The sequence below is a fragment of the Triturus cristatus genome, chromosome 10 (genome assembly GCF_964204655.1).
Source record: "Triturus cristatus chromosome 10, aTriCri1.1, whole genome shotgun sequence".
Classification (NCBI taxonomy): domain Eukaryota; kingdom Metazoa; phylum Chordata; class Amphibia; order Caudata; family Salamandridae; genus Triturus; species Triturus cristatus.
The window spans coordinates 1,213,679,126-1,213,699,734 of NC_140593.1; the positions used below are offsets into that span (position 1 = coordinate 1,213,679,126).

General features: G+C 46.1%; 1 protein-coding gene across 1 annotated transcript in view; it reads right to left on the reverse strand.

Moving 5' to 3' along the window:
• Positions 1-1,635: 1,635 nt before the first annotated feature.
• GDI1 (GDP dissociation inhibitor 1) overlaps positions 1,636-20,609 on the reverse strand; it is a 73,832-nt gene continuing 54,858 nt past the window's right edge. The window contains exons 8-11 of the mRNA XM_085629713.1: positions 19,187-19,358; positions 14,844-14,988; positions 13,144-13,198; positions 1,636-2,236 (exon numbers count right to left, since the gene is read on the reverse strand). Coding sequence (XP_085485839.1) covers positions 2,084-2,236; positions 13,144-13,198; positions 14,844-14,988; positions 19,187-19,358 — 525 coding nt within the window. The 3' untranslated portion in view covers positions 1,636-2,083. The remainder of the gene's footprint in view (positions 2,237-13,143; positions 13,199-14,843; positions 14,989-19,186; positions 19,359-20,609) is intronic.

The following is a 20,609-nucleotide window of genomic DNA, read 5'->3' on the forward strand; positions in this document are numbered from 1 at the left end:
TATGGCGAATGTTATGGTGCATTCTACTTCCAATCGGCCATAGCTTTGGATGATTCTCCCATACACATTGCAATCAATGTTCAACCTGATATTTGTTTTGTATCTTTTGGTGAGATGTGCCTTCTTGGAGGAGTACGGAAAAGATATGGAAGTACTCCATACCAATATGTTAGTGCTTGAGGAATCATCCAAAGTTATTCCACAAGACTACCCGTTCCCTGCCACGAGTACCCGCTCAATTATCACAACCCGCTACCTCTATAAAAAACAAAAATGATGATGATTTTAATGACACAAACTACTTAAACAAAGCACAGCAACTTTTTTGACAGTATTCTACCCTTGGCACAAACCGTCAAAGCACTTGTCGAGATTTCAGAAGGCCTGCCCACCTCCAGATTTGACAGTATTACTAATGCACTGAATATTTGCCTTTAGGGAGCTCGGACGGGGTCTTCAGCAGGATCAGATCCTCTTGCAACAATACTTCCGTCATGAACCACTCAACCCTTCTTCCTCTTTCGTCTGGTGCTCACCTCTTATAGGGGGGTATATCAGGAGACCTGCCTTATTGCTGAAGGTCCTATGGTCATTCCATAAGGCACCCCCAGAAGCTGAAGGGAGCATCCAGACTGCACCCATTAGAAATGGGGAGCACTGACCTTATGAACCATCACTACCCAGTGCCATCTCAAACAATGTTAAGAGTGGAATTGCTACACCTGGTAATTTCATAAGACATGCAACGAAGTCCTCAGACAGCAGTGAATCTGTACTCAACACTATGGTTACACATCTAAGGGAAGGCCTGTCCATTCCTCAAAGCTCTAGTTGCTATATGTAAATGTTTTTTTACATATTTATTTTTTCCATTACAGAGTATGCCTCTTGTGGATTCAAAATATCCCTTGCCTGAACTTTATGAAGTTGGCAACTAGGCAAGACATAGCTTCATGATCAGACACAACACAGAGAGTTGCTTCTGCAAGCTTAAATGCATGAGTGGCATGGCAGCCATCCTTTGTAATAGCCTAAAAATGTGTAGGTCATGAGGGCAATGTGTTGGGTCAATACCATCCCATCTATTGCATCTCCCAAGCAACAGGATTGTCTAAGGACCAATGGTTGCTTTCATGAAGCAATCCCCACTAAGTGGCTTCTGCTACTGGTATACCATCCTGCAGTAGAAGTGAAAGTCCAAGACAGAGCAGTAGGTGGGCAACGAGATTCTAAAGAGCTTTCCTACTCCTCTCTCGCTAGTTGCAGAGCTAACTGCAAATGCAAACCCTGAAAAAGAAACAAAAGAATAATGGAAAAAAACAGGTTCTAAAATTCCAAACACAAAACTACAAGGCAGCACCATATGAGAATCTAGAACACACATTCTGCAAACCCCACCATTACCAAAGGTGCTAACTGGTCGAGGCACATGGAGAACAGCAGTTTTATGGCTACTGGGACACAGCACACGGTGCCAGAGGGACACACCAACACCTCCAACATCAGGAAACTCTTTGACCCTAGGAGTGATTCCAAACCGAGACAGGTGTGCAGAAAAAGGCCAGTTAATAGGACCTGTGCCAGGGAATGACATAGCACCTGGTCCCATGCTTGATGGGAGTCACTGGGCAGAACCTTCTTTTAATTATTTATTTTTTTGCACGAAAGAAATAAATACAGCATAATTACCAAGTTAAAAAAATGACACCCCCCCCCCTCCCCTCCAATGACATGAAATATAGAAACTGAAGTGAAGGATGAAAGGGTGAATGGGGAGGAGAGAAGGCAACACAAAGAAGAAAGAAGAGGAACAGTAGTAGGTTAGCTCAGAGTGGAATGGTTATTTTCTGTAAGTGGTAGACAGTATATACGTAAATATTTGTATACGGCCCTTCCAGCAGCCTGTGGTTATGTGGTCTGGAATGAGAAAGGACAGGCCAAGAGAGGATAAAAGGGGTTTAAGGGGTTACAGACGTTGTCATCATAAGTTATGGGAAGCAGCAGCTCTAGATCCGGGGTGAGTAGGTGGGCAGGTGGGTGGTGGTGGTAGAGCGGGGGCCGGAGGAGGTCCCGCTCTCCTGCCTCACTGCTCGTCTTCCCCAAAGACGTCGTTCTGTTTGCGCTTCATGTTCTCAAAATCAAAGTCCGTGCCGGTCATTCGCTTGTAGATGTCCTTGATGTCGTTGCAGGTGGTCTCGAAGTGGGTGGTGGCGTCATACGAGCGAGAGCAGAAAACCTGCAGAGTGGGGGAGGTTGACAGAGAAAGAGAGAGGCGTTGGAGGCAGGCAACTTGGTGGAGGGGGTGCTTAAAGTAAAGCCCCTTGCTATGACTTTGCAAGAATGAGTTAGATGAACATGTTACTCACCTGTACAGGTGGATCTCAATCAGCGTTTTATTCACATCAGTATGGTATTAGAATAATCTACTAATGCCAGGTGGGCATGCTTCTGTGTGCCCACAATGTCGCCCTGTTGATGCCGGGCTGCACAAGTCTGTACGCATACTCGCCTGAAGTCTCAGATGGAGTAAAAACAGATATACGTCTTTTGCTTGTCGACTCACGAAGGGGAAAATAGCGAAACATGAGACAACTAATGAAGCTAACCTGTATTTGGGCTGAAGCTTCCGATGGCTGCACGCCAGGTCTATGAGACCAAGACTGCGAAGCTCTGTGTCTCTGCAGGCATCTTGCTCAGGTTTCATTGCACACCCTCAGTCCCTCACTGCAATACTCTTGTATCCTGGGACACCAATGTAGCAGCAGAGAGCAACAGGAAGTGCTTGTATACTTGAATACGCAAGTGGTGTTTCGTAGCTTTGTGAGACTTTGCACGAGCTGCCATGTGTTTCACCAAAGCTGCTTTTGGTTTTAGAATTTCTTATGTTTGAGGGACACAGTAAGACCTGGTTTATGGTTTTGTTGTAGAATTCTGGTTTGGAAATGAGAAAACAAGAAATCATGCATTTTGTTTGAGGTCTCTGGTCTAGAATTCAATACAGGGAGAGTTGCACACTGCATTGTCCTAATGTCATGTATAACATACTTACGTCTACTATTGTCATCTTTCTCATACTGCGCCAACCCGGAGCGCGCCTGCAAAACGATGCAGGCACTCTTTTCTGTTTAGTTACCAATATGAGTTTTTTAAATGAGTGGGTGAGGCAGAAGCAACTTGGGGGGACAGAAGCAACACAGTGGACACAGTTGGTGGGAGGAGAAACAACGGGTTAGACAGCAATGTGGAGCAGGTTGGGGAGAAGCACAGAGGTAAGCAACGGAAGTACATGGGCGGCGAGGAGAAGCAACAGGCGAGAGGGATGGGCGTTGGCGGGGGAAGCAACACCGAAGGGGATGATGGGAAGTAGGAGCAAAAGTGAGAGAGACACACACAGCGAAAAAGTAACAGGGCAGGGGCGTGCACAAGGGTGAGCACAACGTGAAGGGGACGCAAGAAGCACACTGACGACAGACAGCAAAACGGAGTGCAGGGGGAGACAGCTGGAAAACACATGCACTCCGTTGGAATGCTTAACCCAAAAGAAAAAAAGTAGTGCTTGAAAAGCAAGTAGTGGAAGCATAGAAGTTAGCCAATCAAAAGTGATGGTAAAGAGGCAATGCTCCATGTTAAGTGACTAAGAGTGGAATAACTGGTCGCCAATATGATGTAACGGGTGGGGGAGCGCCTCAAGGGTTGCATGATGTCACTTCCCTACTATCATCCATGGCTGTATGACCAATAGTTTCTTTAAAGTCTTTATATAACATTTTGCAAATGACTATAAAAGCAAAAAACAAAATAAGAATTGCAACTTTTGTTCCACAGTCCCTAACCTCCCTCCCAACGTCTCTACGTATTCACTCCATGTCATAGATGCAACCCTCAGGGTGAATTCATTCCAACATTGTGCTATTGGTCTGTTTGCCTTGCACAGGTTAAGGTATGATACACTTATCATTTTACTGCATTTCAATCTGGGCCACCAGCGCCAGTTCCTTATGACCATTAGTTGCCAGTCATAGTATTCTAACTGGCCAAACCAGGTTGGAACAAATGTCATACATGCATGCAAGGTACATTACATTTGACAATCTCAAAGGCAAGCTGAAAGCATTCACCGAAAGAGAGAAGCAATATGAAGACAGCATAGGTGTCGGAAATGTTACCAAACAGGAAGAAGACACCACACAATCTAAATTGATGCTTTCCTTTACTCAAAAGATACTTTTAAAGTTGGAACATTAGTGTCTCAGGCGTTCTTGAGAACGGTGCCGGGATGCCCTCTCTGGATTTTCCAAAAAGTAATTGAATCTTTTGGTTCACCTCCACCTCCCCGCTCAAGGTTCAATGTGAAATTGAAAGAGCACATATGGTTCCAGGTCTAAACTGGAAGAGAAACCAAGATCTAAAATCATGCAGCCACTAGGGTTTCCTCTGAAGTACACTGGGCACATCTCCAGATGAAAGAATGAGCTCCTGTGGATCAGCGAGAAAAAGATTGGATTCATCAAGATTCCAATATTGACACTATGGGTGTCCGACAGAGTTTTAAGGAAGCTAGGCGCATGGCCAAGTCGGATTATTTCAGCACATAACCACCAATTATAAAAATTAAGATCGGGCACAAACTTCTCTCTCTGAGGACCCTGGAGTAGTCCGTATAGTATTTGAAACCTAACGTTTAGAACCTTCATGCTGTTTCCCCTGATTGTTAAAGTGCTTTTTACCTCAATTGTTATAAATTATTTATAGTTTGCCGGTATTTCCATGACAATATACATGGATTTCTCTTCCTACCTTCTTTGTTCCACCTTTGTGACTTTGCGTCTGTAATTCTTTGTCATATTTTCTGTCCTTTCTGGAATGCAGAATTGGAGCGGTTTATTTAGCGGGCTACTAATTCTCAGATGTTGTTGCAACACAGCCTATGTTTGGAAAAGGCACGTATGTTGTGGGCTTCACTGTGCCCGACATTTCCTTGAGGTTTCATATTGTGGTGAGTATTCATCATGTGCATATCTCCAAGGTGTCTCTAGAACAATAACTTACATTATAAGGGGTTTTCTATATAAATTGTCAATTCTCTGTTCAGAATCTCCCCTTCACGCCGGCCTGTGCTGTTCTGTCGCGTTACCTGTACGTTTTGGCTTCTTCATCCCACATATTCCTTTAAAGATTAAGGTACAGCAGATAATTGTGTCTAATGCTGATAATTGTGTATATTTTATTTTTAATAATAAGGTCTGAGGTAGAGAGAAAGCTGCTATACAGTATGTTTGGAAAAGGAAAATTCTAATCTCCCAAGAAGGGATTTATGTAGCTCTAACGAAGATGGTCAAAGAACCAGCCTTACTGTTGAACCACTTTGCTCCATCGTAGAATCTTTTTTAAAGTTACATGGCTTTGGTAAAGATTAGCTAGCAATATTGAAATTGGGAGGAGAGAAGGTGGCGTAAGACTATCAGAGGAGATTTAATAAAATCTTAGCACACGTCAGTGTCTGCCACGCACAAGACCCCACACAGTAGAGTTTAGATAAACTGTGCAAGAAATACCAGATGTGTCATGCTAATAGCCGCAAGACAGGTATTCCTAGCAAAGTAGCTGGAGAAGTCTTGTTTTGTGTAGAATTCACAATGGGCCATCTAGTAACGACTCATCGGCTAATTGACAGCTGTAGGTAATATGTAAACAAAGCAAAATGAGTTAACCTGTAAGACAGGCACTCACACTAATCTCCCACAGACTGTCTAACTGCATCAGCCAGTAGAAAATACACCATACGCAGTGTGAAAACAGAGGATTAGAACCACACCATTATTGAAGCGGGACGTAAAAGTAAAGCGCTCTGCAACCAGTAAATCCTTGCACAAATCACCTCTCACCATCACCATAATTCTGGGAAATCGACCAACAGCAACACCCTCTTAATTAAAAAACTTCAAACAATACATCATCGATTCGCAAATGTACTACCTCATGGCACTGATGATGAGCCCAGCTCCCACCGAGTTGTAGTTAGCACCTGTTCCCCCGTACATCTACCCCTACTTCCTTCTCCACCTATGGCCGTATCCCCCCTTTATTGTACGCTCTGTTGCTTTGTAGCGTGGTTTACACTACCTAGGACCTCAGACATACCTATCTGCAACAGCGTAGAGCTTTCTAATCCTCAGGATCCACTCAGGCAGTGGACGCCTGCAAAAAGGAGTAGTACAAAAGGGGGTGGGGATGGACGGAGCATCAGAACCAATCAAACACTCACACCCAGTCAACAGATCTGGGTTTGATCCATCACCGTTCTTTAGCCCACTCTGCCACCCCAGTTCAGACATGGCCATATGCAAATCAGTCTGACCCTGTGCCTCATGGGAACAGTCCAGCACGAACTGCCAAGCCATGCCTTCCCTGGACCGGAAACAAGCTTCCTAGGACCGGTTTCTGGCATTTCAGCCGTCTTCAGCCAGGCTTGCTTGAATCCTGTGACAAAGTGAGCAAGGGACTCACGTCTGAGCATACCCTGCCAACTTATGCCATGAGTGTTTGATTGGTTTTGATGCTCCGTCCATCACCACCCCCTTTTGTACTGCAAAAAGGAGTAGCCCTTGAACTTTAGAGGAGCAGTGACTGCTGTCACCTTCTGACACCCTCTAAATCAATAAAGGTGAACCTCGTCTCCACATCCTTTTTGAATACTCTGCAGCTTTCTATACCATTGTTCACAAAGTCATACATAGGGCCAAATGTGCAAAGGACTTTTGCATTTCTTAACGGGCCGAATCGCAGTTTCGGCCCATTAAGTAATGCAAAGCCGCCTTTTCCTATGTACAAAGGACTTTAGGGAATCGGAAAATGTGATTTCTACCCAGTTGAAATCGCACTTTTCAATTCCCTAAAATAGGAAAAGGCAAATAGGGATTTCCTATCTGCAGTTTCTCAGCACATGTACAAAGCATTTCCTAAATGCAAAATGATCATTTAGGAAATGCAATTACCATCGACTCAAACTCAGTGGTAACCATGTGCATTTTTAAAACAAAGGACCCCAAAATGCTTTTTTTTAAGTGCAATAGAGCCCACACATGCCCCTAAGGCATATATGAGCTCTATATGGGCGCCACTATTTTTGAGGTGCAGTACAAATAGCCTTATGCCCATATCCATCCTTGGTTTAGCATTTGCAAAATAGCGATTTCCTAATAGGAAATCGCTATTTTGGAAATGCTAAACAGGCCCGCTGGTATGAATGGCATGGGATTTCCCAATCACGGTTTCCAAATAGTTATTCCTGCTTTGTAGGAATCACTATTAGGAAATCGGGAATTTCATACACATTTTGCATTTCCTAAATAGCGATTCCTATGGAGTCGCTACTTAGGAAATGCAAAATTGTATTTGCGTACATCTGCCCCTTAATTTTTTTTTCTCCCACCTGGGCATCTCCACAGAAGTCCTTAATTGGTTCACCTCATTCCTGACAAACTACATAGATTCGTCCAAATAGGTATTCAGACCAGTGCTTAATTTGAGCTGGTCACTTTCGGTGCTCAGCAACGACAATTAATTGTCAACACCAGCACTCATGACAGTTCCCCAACATGGTGGAGCAGTTTGTGTAATTTAGAGAAGAGCCCAACAACATGTGTTTTTTTAAAATTACATATACATTAAAAATGATTAACATCTGGCACCCAAGCCATTCTTATAGCTTTCGGGGCAAGGAATGGTGTGAATGGTCACACTTGTAGGAGTGTGGTATTAGCAGCTGTGTTGGTATGGCCTTGGCAGCGGCAATGGGCGGTGCACGCTAGAGTGAACTCCTGACGAGGGCACTGGCACTTATTGTTTTTTTGGTTTTTTTTTTGCAAGTTAAGCACTCGCTTAGACCCCTCTTTCCTCACCCTTCTTCCTTTGAAACAATTTGGGGAATCCTAAAAGCCTGCATCCTTGCTTCTTTGTTATTTTACGCTAGCCTGCATCCTTGCTTCTTTGCTATGTTACGCTAGCCTGCATTCTTGCTTCATTGTTATTTTACGCTAGCCTGCATCCTTGCTTCTTTGCTATGTTACGCTAGCCTGCATTCTTGCTTCTTTGTTATTTTACGCTAGCCTGCATCCTTGCTTCTTTGCTATGTTACGCTAGCCTGCATCCTTGCTTCTTTGTTATTTTACACTAGCCTGCATTCTTGCTTCTTTGTTATTTTACGCTAGTCTGCATCCTTGCTTCTTTGCTATGTTACGCTAGCCTGCATTCTTGCTTCTTTGTTATTTTACGCTAGCCTGCATCCTTGCTTCTTTGCTATTTTACGCTATCCTGTCACTTATACCCAGTTCTTAACAGAGAAAATTAATTTAATGAGAGTATTTAACTGCAAAAATGTAGATAAAGGAAAATCAGAGAAATAACCATTCAGAGTAATGCATTTCATCAAAATGTGAATACACTCCAATCTAGAGTCAAGGGAGTGTTACAAACAAGGTCTAGATTAGGTGTATGTGTAGGACAAAGGAAAACATCAAAGATAAGCTTTGACTAGAGAAGGCAAAGGAAAAGATTAAGTAAGGGCAAAGTAAAGGGCTAGGGATAAAGTTAGAGCGTGGGCCTGGATTTGGGCTAGTGGTAAAAGGCAGGGCTTTGGAGAGGAATTGGTTAGTGTTAGGGACAGCGTAACATTGGGTCTGTGGTCAGTCAGGCATAGAGTCAGAGCAATAAATAGGGTTAGGGGTGGGAACAAGGATCGTGTTGACAAGGGTTAAAGTAATGTTAGGATGTGGATGTGATCGAAACTTAGTACAGGGTCAAGTGCAGCTTTCAGGTATTTTTAAACACATGCTCGGAAAAAAATACAACTGAAAAGAGGAGGGGAATAACTGAAGATCAATTTTATCTTTCAAATAAAACATTTTAAAACAAATATTTTTCATTGAAATTTCCATTTTAATTGAAGAGACAGCAAAAGCTTGGACACAGCCAACATGTTTCGTCCCAAGACATTGGGACTTTTTCAGGGCACAAGTGTCTGTGGAGTTGGATGTGTCCTTGTTTGTGCTTTTAAAGTTGGGGCAAAGAAATATAGAATTTACTTCTTCAATACATGTATTTTTTAATGTCTAGATATTTTGTTTTGAAATCAACTTAACTATGATGTTTGTCTCTCATTTGAGGTTTCAATTTAGGTCTTTACTCCACTCTTTTGTTTAATACGATTATAGGAGTTCTTCTCTCTCCTGTTTTTTATTAGTAAAAAATAAATTGCTGCACCATGCACAGCAGAAGCATATGCCACAAAGTTATAATTTATAAATTTGAAGTTCTTGTCGTTTAAAGATAGTCCCATGGAGCTGCCTTGGAGTCGCACATGTTTAACGGTAGAACACAGGCAAAGAAGTATGCTGCTTTAAATCAAACTTCAACAATCTCTTGAGAGAAAGTTCTGGTGTACCATATCTGTGTGCGAGACGGTGGACGCTCGTCCACAAACAAAATCATGAATCTCACTAACTCTTCAAGCAAATGTCATGTCAACAGTGGAAGTTGCCTTCAAAGAAACCAACTGTGTGTCAGCTTTCTACATGAGCTTGAAAGGAGGATATGTGTGTTCAACGCTGAGCCCGCATTACATCTCGCTGTATGCAGACGACCTGTTGCTCTTCCTAGAAGACCCGCTAGATGCCCTACATAGGGCTGCGACGGCGCTCATGGAGTTTGGGGAGGTCTCGGGCCTCCGAGTGAATTGGACTAAGACCTGTCTTTTCCCGGTCCGCAGGGGCACCCCTACCCCTACTTTGAGTAGGGAGATTAGATGGGAACCTGACTGCTTTAAGTATCTAGGGGTGTATGTCTATCATGAACCTTCTGGCCTCCTGGATGGGAACATTGCCCGGGGCATTCGAGCACTTCGAGGCAATATGGGCTTTTGGGCCACGCTACCGCTCTCGGTGGCTGGGAGGATTGCTTTGCTTAAAATGGTGGCGCTCCCCCGGTTGCTATATTATTTCCGGACACTACCGATCTGGGTCCCACCGACCACGTTTCGACTTTTACGATCCATGATTGTCGGATTCCTTTGGGGTTCGGGCCGCCGGCGGGTGGCCCTCAAGACCCTACTGAGGCCGAAGGAGGAGGGTGGGCTTGCGGTGCCGGACTTCGAAAAGTATTATTTAGCGGCGCAGCTCCAGGCCTTCACCCAGGAGATCGCCCGGGAGTTCCGGGGCCCCGAAGAAAAGAGGGGAACGGGCATGGCCAGGCATGTTCTCTCCTTCATAGCGATGAGACAACGGTTGGCCTTGCAGGACTTATCAATGGAGGAGCGGACTATCCGCCTGTGCTGGAACCGAGCTCACGCCCGGGGCCACCTGCGAACACCGTACGCGCCCGAAATACCGCTGGGGATGCTAACGGCTCTGCCCCATGGGGGTGATTGGTCGCGGCTGGCGACCTGGGAGGACGCCGGTCTGCAGTTAATCGGGGATCTATACGAGGACGGGTCGCTCTTGCCCTTCCAGGAGCTCATCGAGCGCTTCGGGATTCCCCGCGGCGACTTTTTGCTGCACTCGGCCCTTGTTTGAGCAATCCAGGCGCACTGGAGACGCGGGCAGGAGGAACCTCCTTTATCCCCGGTATGCCAATACGTGATGATGTCTGCGGGCACGGTGAAGGCGGTCACTTGCCTTTACGGCAGACTGATCAATGAGGGGATGGCTCCCCTCACCACTTTGAGAAACCGCTGGGAGGAGGACATTGGCAGGGAGATCCCGGAGACGACCTGGGCCCAGCTAGTGCGGAGGGCCTGGAAGGGCACACGCCACGCCCGCTTTCAATTGGTCCACTACTACGTGCTCCATAGAGCCTATTTGACCCCGGTGAAAATCAGGCGATATTTTGATACGACTTCGGCGGAATGCCCCAGGTGCCCGGCCCAGGAGGCGGACCTCCTCCATATGCTGTGGGCCTGCCCGGGATTATCATCCTATTGGGAGGAAGTGGGGAAGACCCTGGAGGAGACGACGGGGAGATCCTTATCGCTTGACGCGGCGGTGGGTCTCCTGCACTGGTTCCCTCATACCCCCAAAAATAAAATTTCTAGCAAGTTCATTGATCTGGGGCTGCTCCTTGCTAAACGGGAGGTGACCAGGAACTGGAAGGCACGAGCTGGTCCGACGGGAAGCCGGTGGCGCAGCGAATTTTTGAAGTGGGCGGCGGGGGAGAGTACGCTCAGATACCAGCTAGCTTGGAGGCAGCGTAATGAGAAGGCACAGGAGGCAGCGCTGGAATGGGAGTTGTTAGTGCAGGCCCTTAGGGATTATTGCGCCCCCAGCGACTCCGAGCTTGAGGAAGAGGCTCGCCCTGAGTCCCGATAGACGACTGCACTTTTCAGATCTATTGCTTTCCCAGTGGGTCCTTTTGGAGATCCTGTGGCGGTCGGTACCGCGCGCTGATGGCGGGGGGGGGGGGGGGGGGGGGAGGGTTTACCTGGGTTTGGGGTGTTTTAAGAGTGGGGTGTTCTTTTGGGTTTATGGGCTTGTTTGGAAAAGCAGATGACGGACAGCGGGTTCTCCGGGCCAGCTTCGACATCCTCCTGAGCCCCCATTGAATTTCGCCGCCCGACCCTAGGGTTGTGGGCTGAATGGCTGTGTAAGTAACTTACGGTGGGGGAACGGAGGGTTGCATTTCATTGATCGGGCGTGATATATAATGTTGGCCGATTATGTAACGATTTACGGATTCCTGCAATAAAAATATTTAAAAAAAAAAAAAAATGTGTGTTCAACGCTGAGCACATTGAGCTCACATACAAAGACATTTAAATCTTGGAAGAAAGATCCTTTTCAAACACCCAGTAAGCTCCTCTTCAAACAGTTTCTGTTGGCTGAAAAGTCCAATTAAAGTACCTTTGAAGAAAACTATATGCCTGCCTTGGTAATGTACATAGAAGCATGGCACAGTATCGTAAACTGCAGAAGGATGAGGTTTTAAATTCCTGATTTACATCACAGGTAAAACTGCTTTCTCTATAAGAATATCTCTTCCTGGGGGAGGACTCTTCACTTTCACAAGATGTCCATGCACTGGTGCAGGGATCAAGGTAGCGATGCTGTCTCTCCAGGCGAGACCAGTTTGTGGGACTCCTCATACTTCACTTGCCTCTCATGAGGTCCTGGCGAGGGATAAGAAAAGTTGACATTCCCTATGTGTCTGCTCCACATCTGCCCTAGGAGGCCCACAGTGCCCTAGTAGTGCTTGCATTTGTGCATGACACCATAGGAAGAGTAACTACTGCTTCCCTTTGAAGGGGCGACTGAGGAGTGTTTCCTGAGCACCGTCTATCCATGAGGCCATGTAAGGCAGAATTGTCTACAGACACCCCTATGGAAACTACAGAATGGTCCCTCCCAGAGTCTCCGGCTTAATTCTGCCATAACCACCTTCCTTAAAACTGTATTATTTCTGTCCAGCATATATGTGCACTTGTACTGTCTGAAACATTAGTTGAAATTCCTCTAGATTTTTAATTTGTTGGCCAAAGGAAAGAGAAACGGTGGTCTGGACACAGGAGGACTGCTCTGGATGGCATGAGGCAAGACACAGTAATCCATCAGCCGTAATCATTTGCTACCAGTTTAATTGAATACCACTAGAAAGGTATATAGTGTCATCCAACAGGTCTCGTTGTCATCCAGGATGTCTTGTAAAGTGGAGAATGGTGGTCTGCTGATCTTGCTGCCTGCTAGGGTCACAGCCGTGGCCGAGAAGCAGCAAGATTTCTTCAGCTCTTTATGTCTATTGAATGTCACGGTCCATAAGCAAGGAAAAGTGATATAAAGGGTGCAAACAAAGGGCTTCTTGCCACTAAAATGCCATATCTCTTCTGAACTCATGCAGAGGCAGACTGCTCTCTCCGCTCACACATGGTGCTGTAATGCACAACACTGGGACACCCAAGAGAGTGTGCTTTGAAATCTCTTACCGCACACCTACTATCATGGGTGTGTGCGTGGGACTGTTGTATTTAGAAGAATTGAAATAAATGATCAGAGGATGGATAAAATGTGACAGACACACCTATTCTCCACTCTGCTGATCTCTCAGACAGTGCAGATTCTACAAGCTCGGAAGAATACCCTTTAACGCAGAGTTATTTACCTGGCTTTCCGAGCCGTCATCCGTTGATTCAAACAGGTCACTGATTGCGATGAACCTGCAATGAGAAGACAATACATTTGGGCAATTTACCATGGTTTGTAAGCTTGAAAAACGAAAACAAAGAAATAAGGAAGGTAAGAGAGAAAGACAGGTGGTCAGAAAGGCATTCCTAGACCCCACCACAGCACAGGCCACTATTGCATGCATGGGACGACACCTAAAGAATCGAGCAACAGATTTCCTTCATCTGTGTGGTGTGGTCGCATACACAAGGAGCTATGTGTGCACCATTTAATTCAATTACTCACTCATGGGAGAAACAGGCCGAAGGTTCCCTGTGAACTCCACACATGTCTTTCAGCGTTGGGAGTTCCAGTATCTGAACCGTAACTTGCCCGGTAGTGACCGGCTGGCCAGAATCTGGATTTTATCCAGTGCTTAATTTGAGCGGGTGGTTTACGGTGCTCAGCACCAGCACTTAATTGTCAGCACCGGCTCTAGTGCCAGTGCACTACATGGTAGCGTTGTCTGTCTAATTTTAAGATGAGCACAACAACAGAGTTGAAGAAGTAAATGTACATTAAAACTGAATAATACCTGCCGCTCAAGCCATTCTTATAGCGTTGGAGGCCTGGAATAGTCCGAATTGTCACCCTTCTAGGAGTGTGATGGTCAGTTGTTATGTTGATCCTTCCATTGCTTCCCACTTGCAGGGGCAACGAGTGGTGCAAGCTGCAGTGGCCTCCCGAGAAGGGCCCTGGCACTTACCTTTTTTACAAATTAAGCATTGATTTTACCTGTCTGATGGGACGCCTAGGATAGTAATCTGATTAGCAGTACGCATATTGGCGACATAATAGCGAGCCTAGAGGGAACTAACTAGATAACCTGTGGATAGTGCTTAAATGTACATAGAGTATCTGGAGGAACTCACTGACCAACATAGATTTCCTGCATCTGCTTCCTCCAAGCGTGCAAGAGAGAAGCAGCGTTGTGGTCCTGCGCTCTATGTATTCACTTTAGTTAAAGTTCATGGAACTGGCCCACGACCCTTCTGTAAGCCTGGCTGAGAAGAACCAGATATCCAGTGACACCAAATCCCTTCATAGACTCCAGCAGAACTCGCCTGCACTAGGGACTGCAGAAAGCACTTAGCAGAGCTCAGCTCTGTGGAGTACAACACATCTCTCAAGGAATGGCCTACATCAAGCCATCCGATGCACTCTATGACGCAGCCCTGTAGCGCAAGACCAAAGGCCTCACTCCTGCAGGTCCATAAAGCATGGGAATTATTCCCCTCACCACGTCAACTCACTTCAAGGATAAAGGATGTCGCCTCAGTGAACAATGGGTCTAGGTTTCTTCTGGCGTAAATCCTTAATTTACGGAGACTAGCTAAGGCTCACCTGCTTGTACTCTTGGCCGTTTAATTACAGATACACAACAGTGAATTAAAACTACAACGCAACAATGGTGAGTCAGTGGGATGCACCTTTATAGGTTCAATATGTGGTGTGTCTGATGACCCTGGGACTTTAATCATTTAAACTCCCCCCCCCCTCTCTCCCTTCTGTGAGCACGGTGATGAGCGAGTGACAGAGTTCGTGTATGTGCCTCTGCGCCATCTCTATGAGTGGAATCATCAGCCTCACTTTATTAAATAGCCTCAAAGAAGCAAGTAATGTCTTTTTCAGTCTTACTTCTGGTCGACGGGGTCTAAAAGCTCCAGTGCGGGCTCAATTTCCTTTTCGGGCTCGCTGGTCTCCACAGTCGTGCTGACAATGGCGATGTATTTCCCCTGGGCAGCGACATTATGGGCATAGGAGATCATACACACATAGATGTCTGGCAAGAGAAAGATGTCCACATAAATATAAAGAAAGCACACCCCCACTGCCCGCCCAACACACTACACAGTTCACGCCTGAACAGACAGTGCCCTTCTGCAAAAATGATGCCCCCAAACCAGTGTCAGTAACCAACCATTCATGGTAACCAGTGCACACCCATCTTCGATCAGTAATCTGGCCACAACCTTTTGAACAGCCCAAAGGAGGCGAGAACTGCCATAGCTTCCTGTTAATTCCCTATGCAGCATAATTGAGCCCAGTGCCTGTCTGTGTGTCAGGTTCCATCTCGAGTCTCGATACCTCAACCAGGAAGAGACCAGTGCTGCTTTACTGCCCATCTTTTTTCAACTATTCGCTCTACTCAAGCAGAGACCTGTTGTGCTTGACTATACACATCTTACCAACCCATTGCTCTGCCTCACCCATAGATAAATCAGTACTGCTTGACTATTCGTCTTTTACTAACTGCTCGTTCTTTCCAACCCAAGGAGAAATGTGTTCTGCTGGACTACCCTTGTTTTGCTAACCATTTGCTCTACCCAACACAAGCAGAAACCAGTTCTGCTCAACTACCCATCTTTTACCAACCATTTGATCTACCCAACCCAAGGATAAATAAGTTCTGCTAGACTACCCATCTTTTACCAATCATTCGCTCTACACAACCAAGGCTGCATAATTACCCATATTTTACCAATGGTTCTCTCTATCCAAGTCAAGCCCAGTTCTGCTTGACTACCCATCTTTTAACAACTATTCACTCTGGCCAACCCATGCAGAGACCAGGACTGCTGGACTATCTGTCTGGTAACAACCATTCGATCTACCTAACCAAGCAAGGTCCAGGCCTCTTGATTACCCATCTTTTACCAATCATTTGCTCTAGCGAGCCGAAACCTTAGACCAGGGCTGCTTGACTACCCATCTTTAATGATGCATTCTCACTACCCAGCACATCACCGAGGGTTTCCTGCTTATACACCATCTTCAAACTATTCTCACGACCCTGCCCAGCAGAGACCAGCACTGCCAGTGTATCCATCACATTCTAGATAGCTGAGCACACTTCAGCTAACTGATCTTAAAGTGCTCAGGATTGCATTTAACCACATTAACATTCCAAAGAAGGAAATGAATAAAGTGAGTGACAAATGCTCAACTAATTAAGAGCTCTGTGGCACACACAATGAAAGCAAAGAATGTGGCATGGCAGAGACTGAGGTGGCACAATGAAGGAGTAAGTGGCTGCCAGCCTGGTAGGTGTTTATGCTGTGTCATCAGAGTCATTTTATTTTCTCGCAGTTCTGCGCCGGTAGCATCGTGGGGCTATTTGGTTTTGGGCTCATAGGAAAGAGAGTGGGTGGAGGGAACATTAGAGGAACACCAGAGAGCATCCTTACTCATGGCTTCCTAGACATTCTATAACTGGTTGTTATGTTACCTGTTTCCGCTCTGCTGACTGGCGGAGGTGTCAGGTGGAACAGCAGTGGGGTTAGCAGAGTGCATGCTCTTCTTTACTGAGTTCTGGAGGCTTCCTCTCACATGCAGCTTCTTGCAAACACTTTGCTTTTTTACTAACTGAACTGTGTTTCAAGGACTAGATCGAAGGTGGAAAGTTTCAGTCACAGCTCTTAAGTGCTGCCGCGTAATTGAATGGGTTACTTGTTGCACAGCTGCTAATACTCAGGGGCTCACATTTAGGGATGCAAAGTCTTCTTAGGGCCCTTATTACAAGGAGGGCCCAAGCTTCAAGCCTTGTTTCACCTGCCATTGATTCATCCATGGTTATTTTTCCTTGGTCTTCTGGTGTTGATTCTCTCTGGCTCATCATGTTCCTGGTCCATGGACATTTGTGAAGCGCCTTTGCTTCAGCACCCTTTATTTGCAGGAATCTGTTTGATAAGGATGGACATTGTTCTTTATGTTGCATGACACCGACTCTACGAGTACCATCTGTGTGGTGTCGTATGTTATCGTCTTTGCCTGGGCATTGATGTACAGCACCTCTATGATCTAATTGTATTTGGTGCTCCCTCCTGTCTAACGTTTCCGTGAAGACATTATGGCTGTGGTGGGATTGTGATGCTGACCAACGTATGCCATGCCTTTCCTTTTGTCGTCTCTCCATCCTCTATAGAATATTAGTTTACGGCCTTTCCTTAACCCATGTGGCACACAGCAATGCCCAGTTTCTTCGGGCTGTGAGACTGATCTGCAGAAGGTTTCAGAGGTTTTGTCCTAGGAGTGCCTTGGATGCAGATTGGTTTGAAGGCAGACCTGGAGGTGCTTTGGGGTGCCTAGAGGCTTGCATAGGGGACAGTTCTGGGATCTGTAGAGGGCAGTCCTGGGTTTCTTTTGGAGCAGTCTAGGAATGATTTGAGAGTGGTTCTGGGGGTGCTTAAAGGGCCATCCCGAGGTTACTTTGGTGGTAATCCTGGAACACTTTAGGGCTGTTCTAGGGTTGCTTAGGGGTCCGTCCTGGGAGTGGTATAGAGGCAGTCATTGGATGAAATAAGGGCAAACCTGAGGGTGCTTTGAGGGCACTTTAGGTGGCTTAGGAGGGCCACCAGGGACACTAACTCTATTTTTCTTGCCAGCTTTGGGCGACTTGATTTGCCGCAAGTGGATCTACCTGTGAACCCTGCGGACATGAAGTTGGTTATCTTCCAATGCCCTCGTGTCCTGGGATGTGTTTGGCTGGACTTGGATGAGTTCTGTAACGTTGTCCTTGATCCTTCTCCAGACCATTCCTTCCGTCCCACTTGCTGCTGCTATGAGTGACTTGGCCTAAGTGTGGAGTACCAGCCAAAGCAGAAACGTAGGTCTTATTCAGGGCAGCTGCAAGTCAGATTAATTAACAGCGCTACACTAGGTTTCGGTTTACTAACTTTTGTGCAGCTAATGGGTGCTGCGGGGTCACCTTCTCCATGGAATGGGGCAAGCATTGGAAAAGCCAACAGGTGTGGCCTTAGCATGCTTGCAGTGTTGTTCTTTTTATTTTTTTGCAAAGCTATGTAATAGGAACGAAAAGTAAACAGGCTGCTGTCTAAAGGTGGCCTGCAGACGTGCACAAAAAGGGTAAAAAATGACCAATCGCAAAAATATAGTAATAAAGAAACAAAAGATGGGCTTGAAATGAAAACAAAGATTGGCCTTCCAGCGCCGACACCCAAGCGGACTACCTTCCAGGCGCATTTGAGGACGTGTGTGAACAAAATGCCATCACTCATGATAAACAGAGCAGATGGCTGAAATGGGCCTAGCCACTGCCCCATGCGGTATGCTGTGATGTATGGTAGCAAATAGCAAATGACAGCTGAAAAGACCAATGGATGAAGATGAAGAGGGCTGACCCAAACCCCTATAGTTCTAGATATATAAGTATTTGTATTCTCAATTGTTTGCAAACATGAGACTGGCAAAACATACTAAACCTGTCTCTAGGTCAGACCTAAAGAGCAGAGGATGCAGTTTGTGTAGCCAAATTGGGACCAACTCCCATACCCAGCACCACCCAGCTATGGTTCCTGACATCAAGCCTGTAGTCCACACACCTCATTACCCTAGTCCCATTACCATGTCTGACTTAAGTCTCCCCCGCAGATCTGTTCACCTGTGCATCTCACCACACCTCCACAGCATACGGCTGTCATTCACTCAGAAACCAGCCCACCCACTACATGCCTTCATGTGCTGCTAAGCTCCCAATGCAGGGGACATCTTCCCGAATGCCTTTTATCAAGGGGCTGTAAAGTAAGCGCAAAGTGTCATCTATGGGTTCCTTTGCACCCTCTGACTCCAGCCCTGCACACAGCATCAGCAGGTGAACAATGCCAGTGGCCACCCATAGTGTGCGGCTACCTGGATCTGCTCAGCCTCCAATTTGCAACTATTCTTTACCTATCGAAGATCATTACCTATTAACGATTCTCATCAGCTACTGCACAACAGAAGCCAGAGCACCTCTTGTGTAAATTACCCAGCAACAGCTCTATCTACTCAATCCAACACAATGGCTGGTTAGTCAGCATCCCTTCTCTAATCAAGTGCATGGACCCCCCTACGCTCCTGCCATTACCAAAGGCAAGCACCCTCCTTATACTTGGTGGTCCACCAATAGTCCTAGTATTCCCATCCTCGACATGTAGCTGTGACGAGCACTGAGTAGCCCAGGGCACCCGCTGCCATCTCACCTGACTTCCTGTTGACCTGGTTTTGGGGGATGATGATTTGACAGGAGTTGGCATCATTGGTGTTTTTGATTGGGTGGCTCAGGATGCAGATGGCGCGGATGACCTGACCAGCCTTGCGAACGCGATCCGTAATGTAGCTTGGGTCACAGATCAGCTGTTTGCAGCGCGCCACCTGCAGAAGCGGAACAAAAGAAAGCATAAGACGTGTGTTTACTCTTAGTCCAAAGCCTTTATTTCATTACAGAATCGGGGAAATCATGGCTCAGTCTGCTGGCAGGACAAATCACGTAACACCTTTGTGTGGGACTTGGTCCTGATCTCGTATAGAACAATAGTGTGTCGTTGTGGAAGATACCTAGAAGTTTGAAGTAAAAGTGAATGAGACTCAAATCGAGCTCTCTCTCGGGTCGGCAAACATAATCTCTCAATGTAGGCTCCCAAGGAACATGGCATCACCACCCTGTGTCCTTGTGACAGGGAGGATCAGGCCACAGATTCCCCAGCATATGCCTCAATTCCAACCTTTCAGACTACCAGAATTCAAAAACGTGCAACAAAAAGTGAACAGGTGCTCCAAAGTCATCCTGGAATCTGAAAGGGGCAGGAGAGTTTGCACACTGCCCCACTTACCTTCATTGTCTAGACACAATCCCACCAACTTCATACAAAAGCTCCTCACCATGGTCTCCGTCGCGCCTTTCCCTGACTCATCACTGAGTTCTAATGACAAAATCATTAAGCGAGGCCTCGAATTTGCACAGTCTGCTATCAGACATGCCTTGAGGACCCGTTCTACTGGTAGTGAGAACTACTAAGTGTCATTGAATCAGGGGATAAATGTCTCATTCTCGTGGCCCTCAGTGAGACCTGGTTCATCATCGCCTCGAGCTCAGCTATTACTGACCTGCTGCCAGTGCACAATAACATCACGACCATCAATAAAGCAGACGAGTGCCCTTCCTTTGCTCAGATCCTGTCTCATGCAAAAGAAATAACATCTTCAAGAGTTGCAGACTTCTAACATCTAACAATCAAATGCACCTTAACCCTGGACATCTTGGTGCATGTTGGTCTGCCACGCCCACTAGCAACTTCACACTTTCTTTCCAAAAGACTTCCTTAATCTTGCCCAAGACATGCCACCATGTTTCGAAACACGGTTTCATTAATAGACAACCTGAACATCTGGGCCAACTTCAACTGCACCTTGAGATGTGCTTGCATCATAGGCCCACTGAATATCTGGCCCGATGACCCCTTCAATTCGAACTTGAAAAACGTGTTTGCAACATAGGCCCACTAAATATTGAAACCGATGATCTGTCAACACTGGGGACCCAAGAGTTTTGAGGACTTGGACAATCTACACTTAGGCCAATGAGGAGAAAAGTAAACGCATGATGGAAGGCACAGCCTCAACCTC